Raw genomic sequence first — 26,120 nt, 5'->3', positions numbered from 1 at the left:
GCGCAGGGTCTGTGCGCGGGAGGCTGGGGGAGACACGCCCCAGCGGCAGGCAGAGCAGGGCTGGCGGCTGTTCATTAGGCGGAATGAATTGTTCGTTGTGCCCAGAGTGGGTGAGGATGAGCCAGTGATTATATTTAAATTTGCTATAATTGATTTGGGGAAGAGCTACTGTGACAAGAACGAATTGATCATTAAATTTATTAGCGAGATAAATTCCGTCGCGATTAAGCAGCTGGCTGGAGACGCTGGGGCCTCGGGCGGGTCCTGCTTCCCTAGCCGCCAAGTCCCCGCGCCAAACCGGGGCTTGCTCTGTTGGCAACCGGGGGCGGGGGTCACAATAATTTTATCTTCCTTCAGTGCTCCTTTTCCCCTTGTCCCCGAGGGAGCCAACAACTCTCGGGGTTCGGGAGGGTCTACACCTGGGGTGAAGGGACAGGACGTCCTCTAGGGTTGGAAGCACCCCCCCACCCCGCTCCAAGCCGGAAGCTACACCCCTCCCAGGCCAGCCCGCCTGGTCCCTGGTGGGCCCAGTATTGAGGTGGGGGCACTGAGGCTGGGCCGGCTTAGCAGGGGGGTGCGGGGGAATAACCCCCAGATGTGGAGCCAGCCGGAGAAGAGATTGCTTCAGGCTGAACTTCACCAATGTGGTAGAAATTAAAACGAGATACACACAGATTGCAGCTTTGTTAAACCCCCAAAGCATCTGTCTTTCTCCTCTCCCACTCCCCACCCCCTCTCTCTAATTTTCCCACCCCTCTCCTCGGGCCTTTGGGCTTTCCCACCAGTTGCAAACCCAGTCCCGGTTCCCCCAAAGCACCTTTGGACCCCGAGGCGGCCGAGGCCCGCGCCCTGCCGCCCGCGCCCAACAGCTGCTCCCGCCCGGGCTCCCAGCAGCGCCGCGCCCCCGGCCTTGGCTGAGGTTGGATTTTATGGAAGGAGCCCGGGGTGATAATGAGCTGCCAGAGAGGATATTAATCTCACCCGGGCCCTGAAGTAGAGGAGTGGCTGCGCTCGCCCGGGCGGTAATCACCCAAATGAAACTGCAGGCCCTTCTGAACTCATTTATCAGCTGGGAGTAGGGGGAGGCCAGGGGGAAGCGGGAGGGGAGGGGGAGGGGCCCTCACCCCAGCCCAGGTGCTGGTGAAAAAGTGAAACAGAAGGATTGGGGAAGGCACGGGGGAGGGAGAAAGAAGCCATGTCCCCTGATCACCTATTTCCTCCGGGCCCAGGAGAGGCCCCCGGGTCAGCGCCGGGGGAAGGGGAGCCGCCCGGAGGGAGGGCGAGCGCGGAGGCCGGGGCGGCAGGTTGAGCGGGCATGTGTGCAGCACATGGCGGCGGCCGGGCTCGGCCCGGGTGATTGATGGCGCGCGCGGCCGCGGTTTATTAACCCAGAGCCGTTGCAGCTCCGGCGTGAAGCGTTCCTGTCGCCCGCTGTTGTCCTCGCGGACATTCGCGCAGATCCAAGAAAACCAGCCCCGGCGAGCGCGAGGAAGGGTTTTCTGCGAAGGCCCGCGGCGAGGAGAAACGCTCCGCGCTCTCGGAGACCGTCCCGAAAAGGTGCGGAGGTAGCGCCCCGGGCCGTACGGGCCGGCGGACCAGGGAAGTCTAGTCGTTTGAAGCTTGTCTTTTGAAACGAATAGTGTGTTTCCACTTCTGGAATGCCAGTGAAGCAAGAAGATCCTCAAAGAAATAGGAAAAGAAATACACGGAGTCCAAGGCTACTTTTTTGAAATTCTCGCATCTGGGACCGATGCTAGCCTGGCACCCGCTGACACCTGGACTCGGGTATTTTTAAGGAGCTTCCTACCTGCGACTCCCCAGCGGCCGGAATCCAGTTCCCCACCGGCCGCAGGGCCCGGAGGAGGGCGCGGTCCTGATACCCATTTGCCATTCTGATCGCTGTCGGCTGAGGAAGACACCCCACCCCATCACTTTAACCACAAACATTGTGAAGCCTGATTTCACAACTCCCACTGAAAGATTTGCACCCTCGTCCAGTAAAAAACCAATTTATTTTACATTCCATCATGGGCGATGGGAGAAGCTAAATGATAATTTAGCATGCGCAAGTAGACCTTTCTTTATATATATACACATATAAATACAATATACAAAAATAAAGACAGTACAGTTTTGGGATTTCCAGCAGTTTGAATGCTCATGACATAAAGTCCCCCCCCACCCCAGATACATAAGCACGAAACATTTTTTTTTCAATACTCAGAAGAAAGGCGTTTCCAGAGAAGGTTTCAAGTTTCAGGAGGTCGCTTAACACTGTAGATCTCCGCCTTCTCCGTTCAGAAGAGGGGAGTCAGGAGGCTGCCCCCGTGGTCGGTTCTTCTCGCAAACACCTCCTCCCAGCGCTAACCAAATTAAATTCGAAAGAATGGGAGTTCTAGTTGGAACCTGCTGGGCCTCCCTCTTTCCGTCCCTGCAGACAGGTGCCGTGGCCCAAATGGGCAGCCCCAGGAATGGGCCACCTTGGCTTGTGGCCTGGGGGCCGGACATGGGGGGCCCCTGCCAGTCGCCCGGCTGCCCAGGGGCGCGGGAGAGGCCGCGGCATCCAGGGCGCATCGCCGCCCGCCTGCCCGGCCGACCGACGGCCGCGGGGCCCCTACTGGGACGGGGGCTGGTGGCCTGGCCCGCAGGGCCGCGGGGGCGGCGAGTCGGCCCCGGAGGAGCAGTCGGAGGAGGCGGCGTGTGTGCTGGCGCCGTTGCTATAGGGGAAATGGTCCTCGTCGTCGTCGTCGTCCTCCTCCTCGGGGTCACTGTCCCTCAAGTCCCGCAGGCGGCGTCCGCCGCCCTTGTCCACGGGTGCCGGCGGCCCCAGCAGCTCCTCGTCCCCCTGGTCTTCGGCGCCGCCGCCTTTGCCCGCGCCCCCGCCGCCCTTCTGTTTCTCGGCCTCCTGCGCCGCCTGCTCTTTGGCCTTTTTGCTGCGCTTCCACTTCATCCTCCGGTTCTGGAACCAGATCTTCACCTGCAGGCACAGGAGGCGTGAGAAACCGGCCACCTCCACCCTCGCCCTGAGTCCCTGGGCTCCTGCACCTGCACCCCACCAGTGGGCTCGCCTCCCTCACCAGCCCCGGGAGCGGGGTCCAGGGGAGTGGCGCTCCCACCCCGGGCATCGGTAAAATCCACAGTTGAGTCCGGGGCTCCAAGGAAGCGCCAACTACGACCCCAACCCCCCCCCCAGCGGGTGTCTTCTCCCCGAGCCCCCGGTCCAGTCCGCATAGAAAGGGCCAGGGCAGCTAGGGTACACGTCTATAAATTTCAAGATGTTCCCTCCTCTCTTTCTGGAAGGAAATTTCTCTAATGTAGCCTGGGGACGACCTGCTTCAGAATGGGGTGGGGAGGGTGAAATTCCTGGGCCCACCTGAACCTACTTCTGAGGGCCAGTATTGGCATTTGGCAGAGGCAGGGACGGGGGCTGGGGCGGGGGTGGGGGTGTGAACTCTGGCCCGGATATTAATCCACAGCCTGAAGGTCAAACAGGCTCAGCTCCAGTTGCCCCGGAAGCACAGGATCTAGAGAGCAGAGGAGACGGTGCCCCTGGGAGGTTCGGGAAGCTGCCCACCTGGGTCTCCGTGAGCATCAGTGAGGTGGCCACCTCGAAGCGCTTGGGCCGGGACAGGTACTTGTTGAGCTTGAACTGGTGCTCCAGCTCCAGCAGCTGCTGGCTGGTGAAGGCCGTGCGTGGCCGGCGACACTTCCCCAAGAGGTTGGACTGCGCCTGGGCTGGGGTGGGAGAGGGTCGTGAGGCTGGCAACCGGGATCGCTGGGCGGCCTACTCCCACCCAGCGCCACCAGCATCCGCAGGCAAGGCTGCCCACTCACAGGCCCTGCAGAGTCTCTGTTTTTTTCTTCAACATCAGCACCCTCTCCCCTAAGGAGGCCCTGGGGCCCAGGACCCCCAGAGCCAGCTGGAGCCAGATGCTTGGGGTTAACGGGACCAAATCTTTTTATCTCAGACGGGGCCTGGGAGTCCTGACTAAAGAGACCCTATCACCCAGGCTGCCCCTCTCCATCTGGCTGGGCATTGGTAGAAATCGGGGCAACGGGCAAGAAGCAGAGGCCCAGAGACAAACCTCCTCACTCTTCCCTGCCACCCTCACCTCAGGCCCCAACCCACACGGCCCGGAATCACTTCCTGCGTCCTCCTGCCTGGGAAAGACCTGGTGCAGCACACCTCGCACCAGCTCCTCAAATACCGAGGAAGGAGAAAAAGGAGAAAAGAGGGAGGACAGAAGGAAGGAAAAGGACCGAATCCTGGGCCTACATGTGTGTTTTCATCAGAGACTCTGCCCTCATTTAGAACGTTTTCCTGACAGCCCCACCCACGATGCAGAGGGGGCGATCCTGGGGAGCCTGGAAGGCTTTTCAGGACAATTCTCATCACACAAATGAAAGGCCTAGGCACAAGGGGGATCCGGCTTTCCACGCATTCAAGGAGGTCTCTCCGCTTTATTTGCATAATTTCACACGGTTACATCACAGAGAGTTTTATGACCTCAAAACGAGACTTCCCTTGATTTCCCAGGAGCCTGACAAGTGTCAGACAATAAAAGAAAGGAAAGGGAAGAAAAGAGACAAGAGACCAGCACCGGGCAGGAGAGCTCAGGCTCCCCTGGGATGGGCAATTTGCTTTATGGGAAGGCCCACGCCCCCCGCTTTAGTTAAACAAGGCCCCGAATTCCCAACTTGACAATACATTAGAACTTTAATTAAAACACTGGCTCCAAAGGGACCATTTGGGAAATGCCATCCAGTGGCTGAGACACCAATTAAAGGAAACCAAGCAGGTTTTCCAGCGACCAGAGGACGGACTCTCAGGACACGTTCCGGCACCGTCGCCGGTTTATTGCTGCCCTTTAGGGTGCGGTGCTCGGCGTCTTTATCTGAACTTAAAACTGGCTGGGTTTTAATTCAGCCACCACTAGGCCGAGATTAGGAGTGAGGGACGGCAAAGTGTGTTGGCGAGGGGATGTGGCTTTAATTGATTTTCTGGCCAACGTTGAGCTCCTTCCCGCCCCAGGGAAACAGCCAGGTGGCCAGGGAACCCAGTGCGCAGGGAGGCCTCTGTGGAGAACACCGCCCCCCATAGTGGGAGACTGTGCGTCCCAGGCTCTGGGAAATCAGGTTATTATGAAAAATCTGTGGGGTGACTTTCCATCAGAAGAGATCAGCTGGGCTCTGAGGCAGGGCCTGGAAGTGTGCCCTGGGTTTGGACGATGCGGGATTCAGATATGCCTGAGGCTGCAGCCCTCAAACTGAGAGGTGAGAGCAAGATTTCCCTCTTCTTTGCGGGAGGGTCAGGAGGGACTATGGAAGGGATGGGTGGCCACTGGGGCCTTCTGGGAGCTGCGCTGGGAAAAGCCTGGAGTGGCCGCAGGCAAACAGCGCACATGCTGGGATTTTCTCACCCGGCTGTGACTTCTGCAGCCTTCTGGGATCCTGGCTTTTCTCTGTTTAGTCACAACCATAGCTTCTAGCAGAGGAATCCGAATTCTGCCAAATGTTTATTTCTGTTTTCTTTTTTGCCTTTTCTCCCTCCCATGCCTGCATCTCCCCAGTCTAAACAAATCCACTCAGACGGAAACAATGGGGTCTCTTTGTTTGGGTGTTTCTCGGCTGAAAGCGTAAAAAGCCTCATGCATCTTCCTCTGATTGGAGCCCGGGTGGGCAAGCGGACGGACCAGAGAGCCTGACTCTCCCAAGTACCAGTTCTGTGCGGCCGCGTGCCAGGAAAGCCTGAGAGACCCAGGCCTCCACGAGGCACCCAGCCTGGGTGGAGGGAACGCCGCCTGCGGCCCAGAGGCTCTCCCTCCGGCTGGCAGTGGCCAGCCCTCCCGTGCTTCGATCTTGGGGAGAGGTTTGATCTGTGTTGGACGCCTTGAATTTGGAGGCCGGCACCTGCTGCTTAGAGCCCTGCAAGGGGGTACCTGAAGGAGGGCACACCTCTCGGGCTGCTGGAGCGTGCCAGCTCTCGGTTCAAGTCAGGTCACCCACCCCCTGGGCATCGCACTCCCGACCCAGGGCCCTTCCAGAGGCAGGCAGAACCTCGGGGTCGCCAGAGCCCTTGCCCCGCATCTTTGGGCCTCTTGAAGCTCATTTCTCCTTCGCTACTCCTGGATCTCTCCCTCCCTTGGGAGGGCCCGGGGGTATAGTGCGGACCGAAGTCAAGTCCGTTTCCCGGAGGATAAACCCCTGGTTTCGGGGGCACCTGATTCCCAGGCCCCCTCATTCACGGTGCTCTTCGGCTCGCCTTCCCCCACCACTTCCTTCACTTCTCGCCCGCCAGTTAATCATTAAATTTGAGTCTCACGCTCCCAGTTGCCCCTTCCCGTTAAAAGAGGGAGAGAAACGAGGCCCGCGCGTGGCCATTGTAATAATTCGCTGGCAATCCCACACCGCGCAGCCCGCACGAGTCCTCCCAGGCCCCGGGCAGAGCCGAGGCGTCTTCGCGGCGCTTCCGCAGACCGCTCCGAATAGAGAGCCAGGGCAAGGAGGAGCCAGGTGCAGGAGGATGCGCCGGAGAGCCTTCTGCCAGCGCTCCCCTTCTCCCGTGCCCTCCTCCCTCCCCAGGCCGGGGGCTGCGCGGTACTCACAGTTAAAATCAGGCATCTTGGGCAGGATCATGCCCGCGGTGGACGCACGTAGCCACTGGTCCAGCTGGAAGGTGCTGGCGCCCAGCTTCATGGGGTCGGCGGGGTGCGTGGGGTGCGCGCCCTGCACCTGCGGGTACGAGTAGGAGAGCGCCGGGTGCTGGCCGGCCAGTGCAGCTGCCGCCGCCGCCGCCGAATAGCCGTAGACCGGGTGGCCGTAGAGCGCTGCCTGCGCCGGGAGGCCCGCGCCGCCCTGCGCGCCCCCCGGGTGCAGCCCCAGCGCCAGGCCCCCAGCGGCTGCGGCGGCGGCGGCTGCGGCAGCGGCTGCGGCGGCGCTGGGGTGCGCGTGGTGGTGGGGCCCCCCGGGCCCGCCACCGGCGCCGCCCGCCCCGCCGCCCGCGCCGCCCGCGCCCAGGAAGCCTGGCTTGGGCAGCAGCGCGCAGTGCGCGGCCAGTAGGCGCGGCGGCGACGGGCTCTCCGCGCGCAGGCGGTCGGCGGGAGCCCCGGGAGGCTCCGAGGACGCGGGGCTGCAGCTGCGGCTCGCCCCGCTGCTTGCCCCGCCGCCGCCGCCACCGGGGCCAGCTGCAGCGGCCGCGAGCGATGTGACCAGGGCCAGCGGAGCGGTCTGCGCCGAGGCCGCTCGCGGGGGGTCCACGGCCAGCAGCGCGTCGATGCGGAAATTTTTAGATTTTTCCATCAGCTCGTTAGGGGCTGGCGCTCAGGGCTCGGCGGTGAGTGATGCGGCCGCGTGCCGGCTCGCGGCGTCGGTGGGTGGCGGTGGCAGCCCCAAGGCTCGGTATTGTTACGATTATTTGCCAGTAATCAAAGTCGCCGCCGGAAACTCAGCCGAGGGTGACCATGGTCCGGGCGCCTCCTCCGTGCCGGCCCCGCCCCGGGCCGCGCTCGCCCGCACTCGCACTAACTCCCACGCGAGTGCTCCGGCGCGCCGGGGCCCAAGAGCCCGGCTCAGCGCTGCAGCCCTCAGGCGACCGCGCCGAGGCCGCTGGCGCCGTGGTGGGGACCCGCGCCCCTCCGCGCACTTGAAGCGCAGCGCGGCCGCCGATTGGCGCGTGCGGCGGGGGCTTGGGGAGGGGCTCCAGCCCCGCCATTGGCCGAGGGGCGCACCTGTCACCGTCCGGGTCGCCTGCCGCCCCGCCCCTGCGCCGCGGGGTCCTAAACAGCCCGGGGTGCCGAGCCGCGAAGGCGGGATGGGGACGGCGGCCAGGGGCGCAGCCTGGGGTGCCTGCTCGCCCTCGTGCGGGTGCTGAGCCGCTCGGCGGGCCCTGGCAACCTCGGGGTCCGTGTGGGCCACGGTGCCCAAGTCCAGCTCGACACACGCCGTCCCGCTCTGGGCTAGTGTCACTAGGGCGCGTTCACTCCCTCCTCCGCGTCAGCACTTAAGTTTGTCCATTTCTTCAAGGGGAGCCACCCCTGCTTCCAGATCTAGGTCTCTGCTCAGTGACGACCGCACAGTGAAGACTGTTCTGGTCCCCAGGTCCCGCTGTTGGGTCTCCAGGACCCACAGGAGCGCTTTGTGTCCCTGTCGCCAGGCTTCTGCAGGTCGAACCTTCTCACCTACTCTGGGAAGTTCCCTGCGTTTCAGGTGGTGTCTGTGTGAACTTGCCTTCCGCAGATCCTCGACTCAGCCCTGCCCTGTCAAGGTGAGAGGGCAGAGTCTGGTGGTCCCGCCTGGGAGACCCAAGCTGGCTTGGAGACGTCGCCCACCTGCCATGGAGCAGGTCTTCAGTGACGGAGCCCTTCCTCTCTGCTGAAGGACACCACTGGTAGGCATGCAAGAGACCCATCTCGGCCCAGGAAGGCCCCACATGGGAGGCAGGAGTCATCCGAGGCTGTCACTCTGGTCCTCCTAGCCCCCAGGCCCTAGGCAGGAAAATTTAGTTTCTCTCCTCCTTCCTGCAGTTCCTGGGAAATTGGAGGAAGGGGCTTCCCTTGGCTGAGCTAGCTGGTGGAGTGAGAATCCAGACTTCACTTCCACCCTCATACACGCACATCAAATATTTACAGTGAAAGCACTTCCAAGGGCTTTTCTGAAGCTGAAAGAACCAACAGGCAGGAATTCAGCGCCCACCACCAACAGGCTTGGTCCACAGCTTTATTAGACCCAGTCACCTTCCCCAGGCAGAGATTTGAGGAGTTCGGGTTCTGGAAGCCTGGCTTCCCATGCAGGTGAGAGGCAAATAAAGGACAGGAAGGGGGCTGTGGGAGGTGCGGAGAACCGAGAAAAAATCAGGGCCTGATAAACTTTAAAATCAGCAGGTCAGATTGCTACAAGAGGGATTTTTTTAAACATAAATATAAGGCTCAATATAGTTTCCCTTCAAAAGGCTTTTGTCCACGTGAGGGGTGATTGCAGCAGTTATGGTTACGTTGGGGAGCCTTGTTTCTTTTTCATTGTAACAGGGTAGTCCTGAGACCCACTAGTTGGAATATCAGGAGGATAGCAGTGGATATGGCAGCAACTGTTACATGTTGTTATCTTTGCAAGAACCAAGATTAACCTTAAATAGAAGTGACTGTTTACATGGTGTTTGTCTTGTTTTCAGGTAATATCTCTTTGTGGTGGTAAAAATGCAGGCCTGCCACTAAGTGGAGAGAGGGGTATACTCACATTTCTTGAACACCTACTATGTGCCATGAGCTTTCTAGTATTGTCTTCCTTAATCTTCACTATGACACCAGATGAAGAATTTCATCAACTCCGTTTCACAGAGTACAGATTCAGAGACGTTGAGGCTCTCATCCCAGCAGAGCATTAAGCCTCAGCATGGACTGGGACCAGGTCTGATGGCAGGGGCCTGGTAATTCCCACCTACTGCCCTCAAAGTCCCAGTGTCCCCGGCCCCCATCCTGTCTACTCCTTCTGGAGAAGGAGGGCTTTACAGAGACCTCAGATTAGCCACCTGTTCTGTACAGGAGGCCCTTCATCCTTCAAGGAGGGGGTCCTGGCTGCCACTCTGCCTCCCCAAGTCAGAGAGAAGAATTGTGGCTCCCACCTCTGATGGGCGTTAGTGCAAGTTCTCCTCCCCTCCCCCTCCTCCATCTGCTGGGATGGGTCGGCTGTCAGAGGGCGATGATTTAGGAGGTTGGGGGAGGGGAGTAACTGCAAACTAAATTTCCCAAGATTGTTCTTGGAGAGTCTGCCACCCCCTTTCCTACCTGAAAAAAAAAAAAAAAAAACACTATCAAGGCTGTTTTAGTTGGTGATGGGTGTACAGTCTAGACTTCATCAATCACCCCACCTTTCTTAACATCATTCTGTTTTTGTGACTCCCAGAGGAATTCACATCACCCTTTTTCATTCCAGTGAGTATGCCCTCAAAGTCCTGCCTCCACCACACTTCTACTCTGCCTGGGACCAGCTGAGAGCACTTCCTGAACACACAGGAAGGACACTGCATGTGGGACCCAGCTCAGCAGCTTCACCCGTTAGTTACCCCCAAGTCCACACCACCTTGTGGGACTGAGAGAGGGCGGTCTGAAGAGTACTAAGCCTCTCGCCCTGGGTCCTGGTCCTGGCTGCCTCACTAAATGCAGTGTAATTCTGGAGGTAGAAGCTCCTTTATTTTGATGGAGTTTTGTTTCTCTGTCTAGAAAAACCGAGCTTAAGACGAAATGGACTCGGTCATGCTAAAGGGCTTTAAAATGATCGTATGGTCTGTTTCTGCTAAGAATAAGGTAACACATATTGGAGGTCTCTGAGCTGCAGGGAAGAGAGGGGAGAGGGCTGGGAAGCTGGGGTCTTTGTGTGGTTTATGACGTGTGAAGCGGAGCACACTGAGGCTCTTCCTGTTTCCAGCATCTGTATTGATCCAGCCCAGCTGCTTTGAAGAAGGTTCTGGGCAGAGAGGCGCAGGGCTTGGTCTTGGGAAGGGCCGCAGCGAGAGATCAAAGGTCTGGTCGGAGAGGTACTCCCAAGCCCAGTCTCCAGGTGCCTGGGAACAGCATCCAGCCTCCACTTCCCAAGGGAAGCAGCGAAGGCCTTTCACCAAGCTGGCGCGCGTCCTGGCCTCTTCCCTTCTGGAACAGCATCCCTCTTCTCTTAATGTTCGGTCTTCCTTCGAGATGCGGAATACTGCCTGCAGTCACCCTTTCTCCCACTACTTAGAGAGGAGGATTGGTGATTTTTACAAACAATTGCGAAAGAAAAAGCTGTTGTCATCCAGGTCCATTCATGTCTGGAATCATTTATCTGGAGTTGGGATGGAACCTATATATTCACAAGTTCAGGCGATGGAAGGGGCGTCTTTATCACTTACATATCGCCGCCTTCCACGTGAAGCGGGGCTGGCACAACAGAGCAACGGGCAGGAAGGCGCCCCGATGCTGCCCCTGGAGCACAGGCTAGAAGATGACTTTCCCTGGTAACCCCTTTGCACAGAGCTTCCCAGAGCTTGCAGTTTCCAGAACTGGGACCAGGGCTCGCGCAGACGACTTAGCCTGATCGGCTGAAACCAGGGCGTCTCCCCGGGATTACTCAGTTGAACTCCAGTTTACCCTCTGGGGGTTTCCTTCAGGAAACAGGCCTGGGGATGCTGCGTAACCCGCCTGAGGGAGGAACCTAAGCTGGCGGCGGCGGCGGGTCTTGAACCCGGGCAGCGGTTACTCTGCGGAGACGCTGGTTGAGCTCGGCAGGGCGCGCAGCCGGAGGCAGAAGGGCGAGCGCCGGAAACCGGGCGAGACGCTCGGCGCGCGGAGCCGCCGCGGGGACCCGCGCAGGGACCTGGGGGCGCGCGGGGGGGGCTGGGGTCACCGGAAGGCGAGCGCGGGGGAGGGGCGGGTCCGCGCAGGTGTCCCCGCCGCCGCCACCAGCGGAGCCCGAGGGCCAAAGGTATCTCGCAGTTAGCGCCGCCCTTTGATCTGCCGACCTCCTCCCCGACCCCGGGGCGCTCGCCTTTCACAGGGGTCTGGAGAGGCTGGGACCCCGCAGTCGCGCCCGCAGGACGCGCTGCTGCCTTGGCTTGTCGGCCTCGCCCCGTACGCCTGGCTTCGTGTCGCGCCTTTAGAGAGCGCCGTCACCGCCGACCCCACCTCGGGCCGGAGCCCACCTCCGGGCGCCCTGGGGCCGCGGGTCTGCCCACCCGACCCAGCCCTGGCTGCCAACCACCAGCCCAAACCCGGGCTCATTGCTGAGGGCTTGCTAAGAGGTCCGGGGGATGCTGCAGGATTTAAACTCGTAGAATTCAAACAATCCAGCAGCCTACGGGCCTTCTATTTTTGGAAATTTCCTCCAGATACAAAAGTATCTGCGATCTCGTTAGACCTTGGACGGCCTCCCTGCTTCCCGGGACACCAAGGGGAAGGGAAGTGCCCTGCCCAGCGCTGGGCGTGCGGGGAAGGCAGTCCCCAGCCCCTGAAGGTTTCTGTCTGCCCTAGGGAAGGACGGCGTCTCCAGCCTCTTCTGTGCACAAAGTCAAAGCTCCTGGGTTACAAAGAGGAACAAATTCTCCCCCAAGAATTTGAGAGCCTGGGGGACACTCATTTGAGCTCCTTTATTATTTTTTTTTTGGAAGGGAGGTAATTAGGTTTGTTTGTTTGTTTATTTTTAGAGGACGTGCTGGGGATTGAACCCTGGACCTTGCGCATTAAGCATGTACTCTACCGCTTGACCTATACACCTCCCACCCCGATTTGAGCCCCTCTAATCACACTAGGGGACAATAGCCCTCAACAGAGATGAGAAATTTCCGTAAGAAGACTATATTCTTGCTGGAGGATTTAAATTTAATTTTTAATTTAATTTAATTTAATTTCAGGTTCACATATCCTGTTGTCAGAAACAAGGTATGTAGCACACATACCTGCGAAGTCAGCTTTTTCAGAAGGCGGGAGGCTGGCAGGACCCCTTCCAAACCACCACTAACGGTGGTCTACAGTGTCTGTGAGTCCTGCACCCTGGGGGGGGGAAGGGTTCTTATTTTTTAAAACTGAGAACAATGTTTCTCTGCTTTGAGAAAGCCCAGCTTTCCAGTCTCCTGCGGGAATGTGTCTTCTCCAAGGCTCGATTTCTAAGGGTGCGCCGTCGCTGTTCAGGCTGCACCGGCCCAGGGCCACTGGGCACACCTCTCAGTGGGAGGAGGAGAGGGTGGCAGAGCCAGCACCAGCAACTCTGCACCCACCCCAGGTCAGACCTGCACAGGCTGGCGTCCACCCCAGCCTGGACCATGCCCACTGACCTGCAGGCCTGGTCCTGGGGGGTGGGGGCAACAGCACAGGGAAGAAGCACAAATCCAGGGAGGGTGTTGCTTGGGCGCGTCCATGCTTCAGTGTGTGACCTTCCTAGTGCGTTCTGACTTGGGATTATGGCCGCATGGCAGCGCTAACGTCCCCGTCCAGGGTGGATAATGGCAGGAAGCCGCTGCTAATTGGTCTGTTTAGTAGTTGCTGAGGTGGCAGAAGCTGCGAGGCTGCTGGGAGAGAGGAGGCAGGGGGGCTGGATCTCCACTGGACTTCCCAAAGCTGCGGGATAGTCCCCAAGATGGGCAAGTGGTCTCTGGGTCAAGTTCATCTCTTTCAACTCTGCCCCAGCCTCTCTGCACAGGGGCAAGTTCAAAGCCCCAGGACAGATCTCAGGCTTGAAGCGGACTTGGGGTGGGGGGTTGTGTTTGCAAGTAAGAGGCTGGTTTGCCAGGAACGGGACACTGATGTGCCCATACCACACTCCCGTGCCCACACCACACTCCCATCCATGTTTCCTAAGTGGGGTTCGATGGGGTGGGGTTGGCAGGGCAGAGGAACTCCCTGCCGAGCCCACCAGGTGAACAGGGAATATTTTACCCAAAAGGAATCTGAGACCCTGAGAAAGGCTGGGAGTCCATGGAGTTGGGGAGGGACGAGACTGCATTTTCCAGCCCTGCTGGGATGTTCGCATGCTTATGTATTGAGTGTTTCAATGCACCTTCTAATAGTCTCATCCAATAGTTATTATAACCAGAAAACATACCCATGTGCCCAACTTATAGACGGGCAAACTAAGGCTCTTGGAAATCAAGGCACTTTGCTCCAGAACCCACAGGAAAGAGGCCAGGCTCTGGCTTCGTCCTGCAGTGAGGCCTTATACCCTAGCCCAGTCAGTCACATCCCTTATCATATTATAATTTCCTCACGGCATGCATCTAAAAACACTTTTCCCCACTTGGCCTTTGACTGGGCCAGACTCCTACCTGTGGAACCCAGCAGTGGCAGGGAGCTGTGATGTTTGCTGCTGAACAACAGTGCCCCTCAGTCCTTCCTGACGCCCGCTGGGCTGGGCTGTTCTTCCTTCGTGCAGACCTGTCTCCACGCTGAGATGGGGGGGGGAGAAAGTCCCCCACCCCTCCACACTCCCTTCCCCAGTCCCCAGGGCACTGTGCTGCGGGCAAGATAATTTGGCTAATGAACTCGTTAAAGGGCCCCTGGTGACCTGCCTGGCCTCCCCTCGGCCCATCTGGGAAATTCCATTGAAAGGCTGGAGAGGGTCCCAGCCCCCCGCCGCCGTCTGTCGCTGCAGGAGGCACGTACCCCAGCGACGCTGGGCCCCTTACATTAAAATAATTACCCGGAGGAACAGGTGGCCCACTCAGGGCTCCCGGGTGCATCTGGGCCGCAGAGCCACTGTCTCCTGGGGAGGGAAGGTCAGGCCCACCACCCTGGGAGCCCGGTAGGGCAGAGAGGGGCCTTCCGGGCTGGCAGGCTGTCCCCGGGCACCAGGGTCTCTGGCACCCAGCCGGCCGAGGCCTGATCCCGAGGTGGGGGCGGTGCTCAGGGAGGCCCCTGGCCCCAGGCTCAGGGGAGCGGTAGCACCTGGCCACCTTCGCAGCAGCCTGAGCTCCAGGGAGGGGCTGCCAGGGCACAACCGCGAACTCGCAGCCGGTGGCTCCGAGGTGGGAGCAAACTCGGCTCCGAGGTGGGAGCAAATTCGTAATTCGTACGTTGGGCCGCACGCCAGGGCCATGCGGGAGGGCGAGCTGGGGTGCACCAGGGGTGGTGCGCGGGTGTGCATGCGTTTGTACGGGCGCATTTGGAGGGGTTGCATGTGGTGGCGGTTGGCTCTCAGTCCTCCCTGCCCACCCGGGAAGCACCCTCAGGCACGCAGATTTCCCGGCCCTATGTGGGGTGGGGGGAGGCAGCGAGGAGGTCCCCGCTGTGCTGCTAAAAAGAGCAGCGCAGCCCAGGCGCGGGGCCAAGCCTATTGCCAAAAACACATATTACACTGCGACATTCTGTAAATGAGATAATGATACATAAACCGGATGATAGATGTGACGTGCCTGGGACGTCTTCTCTAAATTAGCTGCTCGCATCGACTGCTAATAATGGTGAGTTTATGAAAGCAATTTCAGTGCGAAACGCGAGAGGGTCTTCTTGCTCTAATCAGCCCGCCTGGGTTAATGGATGAAGGGGTCAGGCGGAGAATTGTTGACACGCCCGTGCCCTTAACCTGTTTCCCAATAAAGCTGATTAGTTTTTGTCAATTCATCAGCTAGCCACTCTTGCTGAACTGCATCAAAGCCTTATTTGCTCAGGGGAAATCAACAAGTCACAGATCGCTCCGTTAAGGGTCTGCCAACCCAGGACAGTCCTGGGGCCCAGGGACATCCCAACGGACCTCTCACCCACCCCAGCCCAGGCGTCGAGGGCTCCTCTAAACCGTGAGCACCGAGAATGCACATGGCAGTGTTGCTGGATCTGAAGACTTCCTTCCACTTCTGAAGGCTGAGGGGAGGCCTCTGCAGCCTAGCGTTTTAGGCCCATTGTCCTGGGCCCTGGCGGTTCCGGTCCTGGCCGGGTCACGTTTGAGGCAAGGGGAATGTCGCAGTGGGTGGGGAGCAGAGGGTATGAGCCCAGGGCGGCACACCCCTCCTACATGTCCCCACTAGAGGCAGAAGGGAGAAGAGTGCACCCCAGTTTTGCCTGGTTCGCAGGGGCCTGAGTGTAGTCAGCAGGCAGAAAGGTGTTAGTCGGGCGGGGTTGCACCTGCACTCAGGGCTGACCGGATCCCGCTTAGAGACCTCAGCAAGGAGGGAGTGGGCGCCGGCTGTGCACCTGGGGTGGGGCTCTTGACTTGCTGCCTCCACCTGCACCCCAGGTGGGCCGGCTGCAACGGACGGACCTCCCCGGCCCTGTGGGCTCCCGCAGGCAGGAGTGGCAAGTTGCTGCCCACTGGAGGTGACCTCGGTGGCCGGCCCGCCCGCCCGTCGGGGAAGAAAACGTGTGCTGTCCCTTTAAGCCCCCGGCCACTGCCGCCTCCCAGCCCCATCCCCCCTCAATTTAATTTCATTAAAACAGAGCATGAATATTTCTATTAAACCTAAAATGAAATATGAAGCCATTTAGACTCTGCCTGCACCAATCACCCAGATTTATGACTTTTATTCATCACATCAAGAGCTTGGAAAAATGAATTTTCTTCACCCAGGAAGGAAATAAAACCTCAGGCTTGGTCATTTCCAGAAAGCTGTTAATTTGACCATGTGGTAATTACTTTCACAATTAACTAAAATACAAATCAACTTGACAAATCGGGCTAGTTTATATATTAATTAGCCTGCTTAAATTTATTCATTATGAAAAGACAATTTAGGGGGACCCGTGGTGTCTGTTTTATTGCAATAAATTATTGTTACGAAATGGGTCTAATAAAATATTTTAATATTTAAGGATATTGTATACATGGGGAGGGGAGATGCTTTACTGACAATTTCATTTTCCAATTAGTAATTTTGTTGTAATTTATCTGTGAACCTCGGACTCCCCAGGCGGAGAGGCAGGATTCTCCTGGCCTGGGGTCTGAGGGGCGGGCAGAGGAAAGAGTGAATTCTGAGGGGAGGGCCGGCTCCGGATCAGACACAAACATGGGGTTTGTGGCCACAGCAAAGCGGCGAGGGCACCGAACCCTAGCCCAGTGCTGCTTCCCCCGTCTTCCTCCTCCCGCCTGGGGCGCGGGGGCTGATTTAATAGAATGTCGATAGAATCATTCGATGCCTTTTAGCTTGTGATCTTTATAAATGTCCCTCTATTAAATTAGAAAATGATTCTCTTCTCGTTTAATTGTATTCTTTCGTTTCTTATTTCCAATTAATTAGTCCTATCGACGTTGCAATATTTTAAGTGACTCGAGTCCGTTTCCAGTTAGAATATATGGGTCAGCACATGCAATTTTATACCCGACAGAACTATATAATGTGGGTTTTAACTACTCGTCCCTCATCTGTCTTGAACATCTGGCCAGAATGCTCCACTTAGCTGCCTGGCAGCTCGGGAGGTGGGCACTGCGCGGGGTCTGCCCGGGCCCCCACAGGCACCTCGGCAGGCAGCCCGGGGCCTTTGCTGGAAATTCTCTGGGTTTAAATCTGCTCCCAGCCGGGTAGCCCTGCGGTAGGGAGACCCGCAGAGCAGCCCTGCACGTCCTCCTCCTCCACCTTCAGGCCATGGCCGCTTTGGCGGGTGGAGAGCGGGCTTGGCTTGGGCTGGTTCTGGGTGCAGATGGGCAGGTGGGAGGGCCGCCGGGCACCTTCTGTTCCACTGCCACCTCCCTCTTTGCTGCCTTGAAAGGCTTTAAAATCACTTTTCGGAAAATGGCCTTGGGCCAGTCTCTCTCTCCAGTCCCCCTCGACCTCTCTGAGGGAGCAGTGCCCCTCATGGCAGACAGACACCTGTCTCTATGACGTTCATTTCCCCACAACCGTCCGACAACCCAAACGAGGAGGGATCCACCTTCCTTCCTTAATTAATTGACGAATTAACTAATTCCTCCCGAGGAGATTTGTGTGGCTGCTGCTTTGTGCTGGCGGCCCCTCCCCCGTGCCGGAGATGCCTGGGTGATTTGGGACCCGCTGGCGTGTGCGCACCCCCAACCTTGCCCCCGCCCCCCAGCCACATCTCCCAGGACCCCAGCTGCATCTGCCGGTGCAACAGGTGGGGGCGGTGGACCTGCCCAGCCGGGAAAGGGGTGCAAGGCGGGCGCAGCGCACACCCTTTCCTGCTCAGGGTGAACCCGAGGACCCCCACCCCCTCCCCTGCTTCCTGCTTGGCTGCTGCCCCCTCAGCGTGGGCTCTCGTTTGACGGGAGGGTCAGTGGCTTGGCCCCCTTGGGGTCCCTGTGAGGTGGGACCTGGACGCAGCTAAGAGCAAGTCCTCCGGCCAGCCAGGCCGGTTAATTCCGAGCGGCAGCACCCCTGCCTGCACCTCTCCGGAGACCCAGCTGCAGGCTCAGTTCCCCAGCGGCCATGTCTAGAAGCCTTCGCCAGTCTTAAAGCTGGGAGGGCAGGCAGGGCAGTTTCCTCCAGTAAGAGTCTCAGGAGCCCCGTGGCCCCTCTTCTCCCCTCCCTCCAAGGGGAACGAATTAGAAATTTACTTTTCTAAGGGGTCCTTCCCTCCCCACAGCTTCCTAGAGTGGGAAAGTCTCCCTCAAATCGTTCCCTAGGCACCTGGCTTTTCTTCCCCAGAGCAAAGAGATGGCTGTTTTCTTTTCAAGGGTTGTCCTAAAAGTGGGACATGAGATTGCTGGGGACCCCCGGGGCTGTCCCAGCCCCTCCCAGGCAGCCTGATGCACCTCTCCCCACAGCCTGGGTCGAGGACACCCTTCCACAGAACCCGCATGCCCCTGTGCTCCGGAGGGTCCTGTCCTTAGGTCTGCTCACTGAATGCGGGGATGCGACTGGCTTGTGGGGGGAGCTGGAGGGGCGGATTTTAACATTTTAAGTCTGGACCTTAGAGGCCATGGAAAACCAGGTTAAAGAAGCTAGGGTCTTGCCCAGGGTCCTACGGCCAGACTACAGCCTGTTTCCTGACCCCCAGCCTGTGTTCCTTCCAAAAATCACCCCTCCACAAGAAGAGCTGCCTGACACCTGCTCCCAGGGAAAGACAATAGCTGGCAGGGCAGGGGTCTTCATTGCGATGGCGTTTTTTGAGGGGAGAGGAGGATTTCAGGTCCCTGGAAGCTGGTAGCCCACTCCCTCAGCAGCTCCAGCTACCATAGGAGGGAGGACCCTGGAATCTGGAGTGATCCTGGCAAACCTCCAGCAGCAAGGGCGACCACAGAGCAGCCTCTCCCAGGGGGAGGTAAAGGGCAGGTCATCCCCTTTGCTCACCCTGAGCCCGTCTGCGGGGCAGAAATCAAAATGTGCTCACCTCTTCCCTTGGTTGTCAGCTGGGATCACCTACTGACCAGGTAGAGGGAAAAACAGTCCTCGGCCAGAAAAGAGCCCTGGAGGAGTGAGATCTGCAGAAATCTGCCGACTCCCTCGTCCGCCATGCCTGGGGCAGAATGGATGGACTTCATTTTCATCTTCACTGCTCTGCCTGGACGTGGTCAGAGCAGTGACCTGACATTGGCCAGCCAAGGGGCCGGGGAGCACAGGCAACCCCGCCAGGTGGGTTTTCTGCCAGACAAGCACTTGAAGGCTCACTGAAACTGTGCTCTGGAATATCCCCCCCCCACCCCACGCCCCCACAACTCACGCTGTGGCTGGGGAGAGGAGCCCAGCCTCCACTCCCCTGTCCCAAGTGACACTCGCAGGTACATTTTCTGGTCTCTTGGCCCCAAATAGGCTCCAAGCCAGCAGTACTTGTTAAGCCACTTCGCACAGCCAGCTTGATACTAGAGGATAAAGCAGTAGCTTCAAGTGTACCTTTCTGTGCTCAGGGAACTTGATTCCTTCTTAGAGGAGGAGAAAGCATGCACAGGTAGGTGCGCATTAGAAACACCACCACCGTGTGTACAGGAAGGAGGGGCAACAGGGAGGGAGCAGAGCTCAGCCAGCACGTGTGTGTGATGGGCTGTGTCGTGGGGTGGGTCTTTCCTAGGATCCTTCCAAAGGGAAGACCCTCAGGCTGCACAGCAAACAGAGTCAGAATCTTGCTTTTCCCTGACGTCATACACAGAAGGATGTGGAGTTCTGCTCCAGCCTTGGTTTCTCATTTTATTAACCATCACCTTGGCAATTTGCTTGATTTCCTTGGGTTTCAGTTTCATCATCTGTGAAAAATTTATTCTGCTATCCATCCTCACAGAGCTATTGAGGATCATAAAATAATCAAACAGAAGGGAATTTTAAAATGTTTGTGGTTATTTTGATTCTGCAGAAACTCGGTGGAGGATGGGTAATTTAAATCGCTGGAGAATCTAGTGCAGACTGGCTGCTGTGTGTGATCTTAGGCCCCTCTACAGGGGAGGAGGTGGAACCTGGGGACTTTGGTTGCTTTGTCCCTAAAGCATGCGTCCAGCAAGGGGCAGAGCCAGGATGTGAACCCAGACCCGTGTGGTCCCCAGAGCCCAGATTCTCCGTGCTCACCACTGTCCCTTCAACAGCCAGTGGCTCAGAGCAGACATGCCTTTGCAGCAGGTCTGCTCCTGTTCTAGTACCTCGCAGCAGAGAATTTGCTGCCGTGCACGGGGACAGTCGGACCTGTCAGAAGGATGAGGTTTCGTATTTCTGATGAAATCCCAACCAGCCCTTAGTCTACAGCCACTCAAGAGCTGGAGTTCAACCACCAATACATTCGCAGCGTCTTACCAGGCACAAGGCCTGGAGGCAATTAGGGTGCACAGAGAGGGCCATCGACGTGCGCCAGGGATGGTTTGTGGGGAGAAGTGGCCAAGGGCCAGGGCCACCGGAGGCAGAGGAGGAGACGGTAAAGAAATGCTGTGGGGAAGGAGGCAGCCAGAGAGGGAAGAGAAGGCAGCTGGAGAGACCGCAGGCTGCTCTCCTCCTCACGTTACATGTGGTGAAGTTATGTAAGAAAGCGGTTCCCGATGCTGGCAGGTAAATATCAAACAGAAAGACAAGTAAGGATAAAAAATTTCAAAGCCAGAATAAAAGCTACAGAAATGTGATCAGGAAAATGGAAACCATAACCAACAGAGGGGAAGGAGAGATGTTTTTAAGATCTGTGGAATTGCCTTCTCCGGCCGCGTCTCATGGTGGACCCCAGGAAGGAACGTGGGGGCTGCCAGGTGAGCAGGTGGCTTTCTGTCCCCACCTCGGGGCACCCCCTCCAGGAGGCAGGTCCCTACCAGCTCTGGAGAGGGGATCACCCCGTGAGAGGGGCAGGTACCCAGAAATTAGAAAAGGCTGAATATTCAGCAGTCAGGGGAGGAAGGGGGTGGGATTCAGGCCAAGGTAATCATGGAATGCTGCCCATGTGCAATGACGCGCTGTGGTGTTTGTCCGGGGGCATTAAAATGCCGTGAATCATTGACAAGAAACCAAACAGTGCTGAATCTATATACCAGTTTGAACCCTTATTGCTCCAAGTGAAATCAAATCAGAGGCCTTTCCCCAATTACATTATGCAAACGCCTCCACAGAGCACAAATAGTGATGTTCCCCGAGCGCTGACGGCGGCCCGCACCTCACGCCTCCTGCAAGGCAGACCCTCTCCAGCACGCCCGTCCCAACACCGGGCTGTGTCAACATTCGGCCCCAGATAATGAATATGAGACACAGCACACACTGCTTTAATTGCATCGATAAACTGGGATTAGCCCCCAGCCAGGCTTCACTGTTGCAATTAAATGTCCTCAAATAAATTGTTTCCTCAATAAGCAAATGGAAGGGGCTGTGTTTGCCCTGAATAATAACAGCTGTAATATTTTACCGGCTAAAGTTAAGCATTAAGTGGCATCGCTTGCTGCCCTGATTTACTCCCTGAGATCGGAAAGTCATTTTTCATACGTCCTGTGCCGCTTCAGGACTGTATAAACAGCTAATAATGCACTAAATCAACCCAGCATGACCTTGCGTTTCACCTAAAGCCGCCAGGCCTCGAACACCTGGCACTGAGGCTTCCTGGGAGCCGAGAGAACAGAAGCCCGAAGGGGCTGAGTGACCGCTCGGGGGGGTTGGTCTTGAACCTTTAGGGTTCAGGAGTTCAGAATCTGAGGGGGGCAGGTTGAGCTCAGTGGTAGAGTGCGTGCTTAGTGTGCTCAAGGTCAGTCAGGACCTCCACTAAAAAAAAAATTCTAAAAATATTAATTAATTTTTTAAGTTCAGAATTCTATGAGAACCCACGGAGTATTTGACAGCCCCGTAGCTCTTGGTGGGCACATGTCCTCTTTGGGTTTCCCGGCTGCAGTGGAAGGAAGGAGCTGGAAGGGGAGGCCCAGGAGACTTCTGTCGTGGGCTTATCCCCTTCACTGGCAAACTCGCGCAGGAAGTTCTCAAAGCCACGATGTCTCTTCCGTCACCGGAACGCTCACCGCACGGCGATGTTCTGGTGCGGGGGGGGGGGTGGGCTTTTAAGGCCTTCGGTGTCCTCAGGCAGGCTTCAGGCTCTGTGTGGCGCTTGTCTCCAAGGCAGCGGGAACGGAGAGGGGAGCAAAATGACCTGGGAGACTGGTTCTCAAACAGTGAGGATCTGCGCTTCTAGAATAAAGTAGACGAAAGCGACGCCCTCCTCTGCCTTCACACGGGCCAGCGCCTCGCAGGTGCCGAGTGCTGACTCGTGAGAACGCGGACTCCCCCAGCGTCCTGGCCACTGGCTGGCTGGTTTATTTGGTCTTTTTGAATGTATCTACTCTGCTCTGGTTCCCTAACCAGAGAGCCAGTAATGAGAATCTGTAACCCAAGCATTTTGGTGTTTATTTTCAATCTACTTTAATCGATTTATCTGTGTGTAATCTTTCCCTAATTTATTTAGTCTGTTTAGAAAACTCTGCAACACGAAAAGACCTCTCTCATTTTTCTCTATAAATCTTATACTTGCATACCAAACTGTATTTTAAAATAATGTGTTGTCGAGAAAAGTCTAGTTTGAAAAGATACATGCACCCCAATGCTCACAGCAGCACTGTTTACAGTAGCCAAGACATGGAAGCAGCCTAAGTGTCCATCGACAGATGCCTGGGTAAAGAACATGTGGTATATATATATGACAGAATACTACTCAGTTGTAAAAAAGAATGAAACCATGCCATTTGCAACAACATGGATGGACCTAGAGATTATCATACTAAGTGAAATAAGTCAGAAAAAAACAAATATCATTTGATATCACTTATATGTGGAATCTTTTAAAAAATGACACAAATTAATTTATTTTCAAACCAGAAATAGACTCACAGACATAGAAAGCAAGCTACAGTTACCAAAGGGAAAAGGTGGAGGGAGGGATAGATTGAGAGTTCAAGATTTGCAGATGCTAACTACTGTATATAAAATAGATAAACAACAAGGTCCTACTGTAGAGCACAGGGAACTTTATTCAATTTCTTGTGATAACTTGTAATGGAAAAGAATCTGATAAAGAATGTATATATGTGTATGCATAACTGAATCACTTTGCTGTACACCTGAAACTAACACAACATTGTAAATCAACTGTACTTCAGTTAAAAAAATAATGCATTGCTTTTTCTGTTTGGTTTGATTTTTGGTTTTTTTAATTGAAGTATAGTTGATTTACAATATTTCAGGTGTACAGCAAGGTGATTCAGTCATATATATAGATAGATATATTCTCTTCCAGATTGTTTTCCATTATAGGTTGCTTTTTTTTAGTCAGTCAAATACATAAGGAACTTCTAGTCCACGTGAGAGGGATAACACATATGCAGCACTGAGCTTAGACGACGCAGTTCCAACCAGAGATCCTGAAGACTTCAGTTAAGGCACCCTCAGGGAAAGAAGATGCAAGATTTCTATTAAGCTTCTACTGTGATGAAATCCTCTGAAAGGCACTGCCCTCCCTCATAACTACCTTCATGGGTGCCTGGAGACCCGGGGATTCTAGGCTGGGATTTATTGATTTAGTTAAAGAGCAATTTAGGACACGTTTTATTAATACTCTCGTCATCAACATCACCGTCACCCTAACCTTTCCAGTTTTCCCCACATCATTCTAAATGATTACAAGCCACACTGATTTTTAGTTAGTGAATCTTTCACACTTATATGACCACAAGGCGAAAATGCCTGCTTGGCTCCGACACAGACAAAAAATATGCAAAGGAATTACTGCATGCCTTAAATATATCAGAATAACCTTCCTGTGCACTGATGCCCTGCAACTTAAGAGATGAAGAGAGTTTGGTTTTCCCAAACGATTATAAAACATTTTCAGATGATACAGGCTATCGGATGAAGAAGATAAAATATTTAACGTGCAGGACCTCGTTCAGAGCACGGATATATATGTGTAGATAATTGTAAGCTCCTCGGAATACTTGATGGGAAATATATTGATAATACAATTTTTCTTTGGAAAGAGATCGTGATGATTGCAAATTTGGTTAAATAATTAAATTAATAAGAACTATTTGATTCAAACACGGGCCTTTGGATGATACACAGAGCTAATAATACCTGTCTTGCCAACTAAAGAGGTTTTAAAAGACCACACGGGCCCTCTGCAGTTAGAGAGGGCAGTCTGCCTGTTCTTAACGCCACGGTGACCTTTCTATCAAAATCCATTTAGATGGAGTCTCTGAAAATGTTAAAGAAAAAACAAATACAAAACACTTCACAACAATATCCTTATTTTACTGTTGTGAATAAAAACTTGATAACGTCTTCCATAAAGTGTGGCTTTTTCAGTTTTAGAAGCCCTTTGTGGAATAGAGAGGAAAATACCAAATCCATGTTTAAACATTTCAGAACAGGCTCTCACCAGCCAGGGGTGTGGAAGAAGCAGCTGAGAGCAGCTCAGGACACACAGACCGTTATTCGGTGGGCCCCGTGTGCACTTAGGAGGTGGCGCTGGGGGGCAGCCTGGTTGGTGCGGAGGAGCTGGACTTTGGAGCCAGGTGGAGCTGGTCATTGCGGGTTGTCACGAGACCCTTCTCAGCCTCGGTTTCCTTATCTTATCTGTAAAATGGGGTAATAACATCTGTCAGTGCTAACAAGGATGCTGGGAACACAGCGAGAGCACACGTGGGGACACCTGGCATGACAGTGAGTGCCTAATATGCACTGGTCCCCTCGGGCTCCGGGGGATGTGTGCTGTTTGATACCGACTTTTTGTGACAGCAGCATCAGCAGGAACCGCTGCGTGTGTGCCTGCTGTGGACTGATTGATCGTGTCCCCCAAATGCGTATGTTGAAGCCCTACCTCCCCCCCCAGTATGATGGTGTACGGAGGTGGGGCCTTTGGGAGGTGAGGGGTGCAGGAAAGGTCGTGGGAGTGGGGCCCTGGTGATGGAATTATTGTCCTTCTAGGAGTCGATCAGAGGGCTGGCTCTCTCCCACGGGAGGACACAGTGAGGAGGCGAGCCGGGGACAGAGCTCTTTCTGATCAGGAGCGGAGTCCACTGATACTTCGACCTTGGACTTGCAGCCCGCAGAGCTGTGAGAGGACAGACGTCTGCTGTTTGAGCTGCAGTTTTGTTATACCAGCCTGAGTAGACCAAGAAAGTGCCTGAAAAACAAAGCTGGGAACCAGAAGCTGAACGTGTGGTGCTGACCGTTTGCAGCCTATGGTCCGAGTGCATCAGCTCACTGAAGCCTCGCGTGTTGGGGAGAGAGATTCTGTTGGTGCCCATTTGACAGGTCAACAGACTGAGGCTAAGGGAGATGCAGTGCTTTGCTAAAACTCCTCCTGCTGCTAAATTTTCCCACCTGGAGTTAGCCTGACTGCGTTGCTGGATTTGCTGGTCCCTCCAGAGCCTCACCGAGGGGACTCAGTGGGCTGCACTCTGGAGACACAGGTGCCCTGGAAAGACCTGGGGAATCTTGCTCTCAGGAGCCTGGCCTCCCCATCCTTGGCCCAGGACACTCTGAAGAGACGAGAGGGGATCCTGAGTCCCGCTCTGATCAGCCCCTTCTGTGTCTTTTCACCTGAGTGAGTGGCTTGTGCCACCAGTGAGCAGAACCCGGGGGCCACGTATCTTCAGAAAGCCTGCCCACTGGTCACGGCTGCTCACCTTTTCTGAGCTGAGCCTCTTCCAGGCTCAGAAAGCACAGGACACGGGCCGGGCCGTGGCCTTCCTCAGAGTGGGGAGTGACTCGTCCAGGCCACGGAGCTGGTGAGCGGCTGAGCCAGTGTGTCTCTGACTCGCGCTTGTAAGCATCACGGTCTTCTGTCCCCAGGGCAGAAACTGGGGTCCCCAGGCAAGAGCACGATCAGGAGTCTGAGCCCCAGCCCCACGACGGCCGACACCTGCGGCGCCTCACTACGTACCGAGTGCTGTTTGGCACGAGAACATCAGGTGCTCACAACATGTGCAGTTGGCATCGTGATCATCCCGTTTTTCAGAAAACTGAACAAAGGGAGCTGCCCGCAGCCACAGCGTTTGAGGTGGCCAACCTGGATCTGAAACCTGGGGGGTCTCCCATTACATTCCGATGAGCATCTTGGGTCTGATCCCAGGGTGGGGTGGGCCTGCAGCTGGAATCCGGGGCAGAAGTCCGTCATGCAGACTGGGGACCAGTGATGTGGGCTGCAGGTGGGGCTGCGGCCCTCAGGGCGTCTGGGTGTCCAGGGGAGGGCTGGGCTTGGGGCCGCAGCATCGGTTCCAGATCACCCCAGGGGCCAGGGGGTGGTTTCAGGTGTCCTCTGGATGGTGACACGCTGGGCTCAAGG

At 56.1% G+C, this 26,120-nt stretch overlaps 1 protein-coding gene and 1 long non-coding RNA gene across 2 annotated transcripts in view; one reads left to right on the top strand and one right to left on the bottom strand.

Annotated features, from left to right (window-relative positions):
• Positions 1-1,993: 1,993 nt before the first annotated feature.
• On the bottom strand, positions 1,994-7,644 carry MNX1 (motor neuron and pancreas homeobox 1). The gene is made up of 3 exons (XM_010962984.2): positions 6,606-7,644; positions 3,575-3,735; positions 1,994-2,977 (listed from the first exon to the last, which is right to left on the bottom strand). Exons 1-3 carry the CDS (start codon positions 7,297-7,299, stop codon positions 2,615-2,617), a joined length of 1,218 nt encoding a protein of 405 aa, XP_010961286.2. The 5' UTR covers positions 7,300-7,644; the 3' UTR covers positions 1,994-2,614.
• The window catches only part of LOC141578095 (uncharacterized), a 35,316-nt gene continuing 12,940 nt past the window's right edge, over positions 3,745-26,120 (top strand). Inside the window, exons 1-2 of the long non-coding RNA XR_012507967.1 lie at positions 3,745-5,274; positions 12,377-12,501. This is a non-coding gene — a long non-coding RNA (uncharacterized LOC141578095). The remainder of the gene's footprint in view (positions 5,275-12,376; positions 12,502-26,120) is intronic.

This window comes from Camelus bactrianus, chromosome 7, assembly GCF_048773025.1.
Source record: "Camelus bactrianus isolate YW-2024 breed Bactrian camel chromosome 7, ASM4877302v1, whole genome shotgun sequence".
Taxonomy (NCBI): Eukaryota; Metazoa; Chordata; class Mammalia; order Artiodactyla; family Camelidae; genus Camelus; species Camelus bactrianus.
Note: the sequence above shows the minus strand (reverse complement) of the source record. Positions and strands in the feature narration are given on the sequence as shown.

What these genes read in the sequence shown, in the direction of transcription:
- MNX1 (XM_010962984.2), bottom strand. Translation starts at nt 7,299, where the DNA reads ATGGAAAAATCTAAAAATTTCCGCATCGACGCGCTGCTGGCCGTGGAC. An exon ending in CAAGATGCCTGATTTTAACT is followed by an intron (nt 3,736 to 6,605) that starts GTGAGTACCGCG and finishes CTCCCACCCCAG; the next exon opens with CCCAGGCGCAGTCCAACCTC. An exon ending in TGATGCTCACGGAGACCCAG is followed by an intron (nt 2,978 to 3,574) that starts GTGGGCAGCTTC and finishes CTGTGCCTGCAG; the next exon opens with GTGAAGATCTGGTTCCAGAA.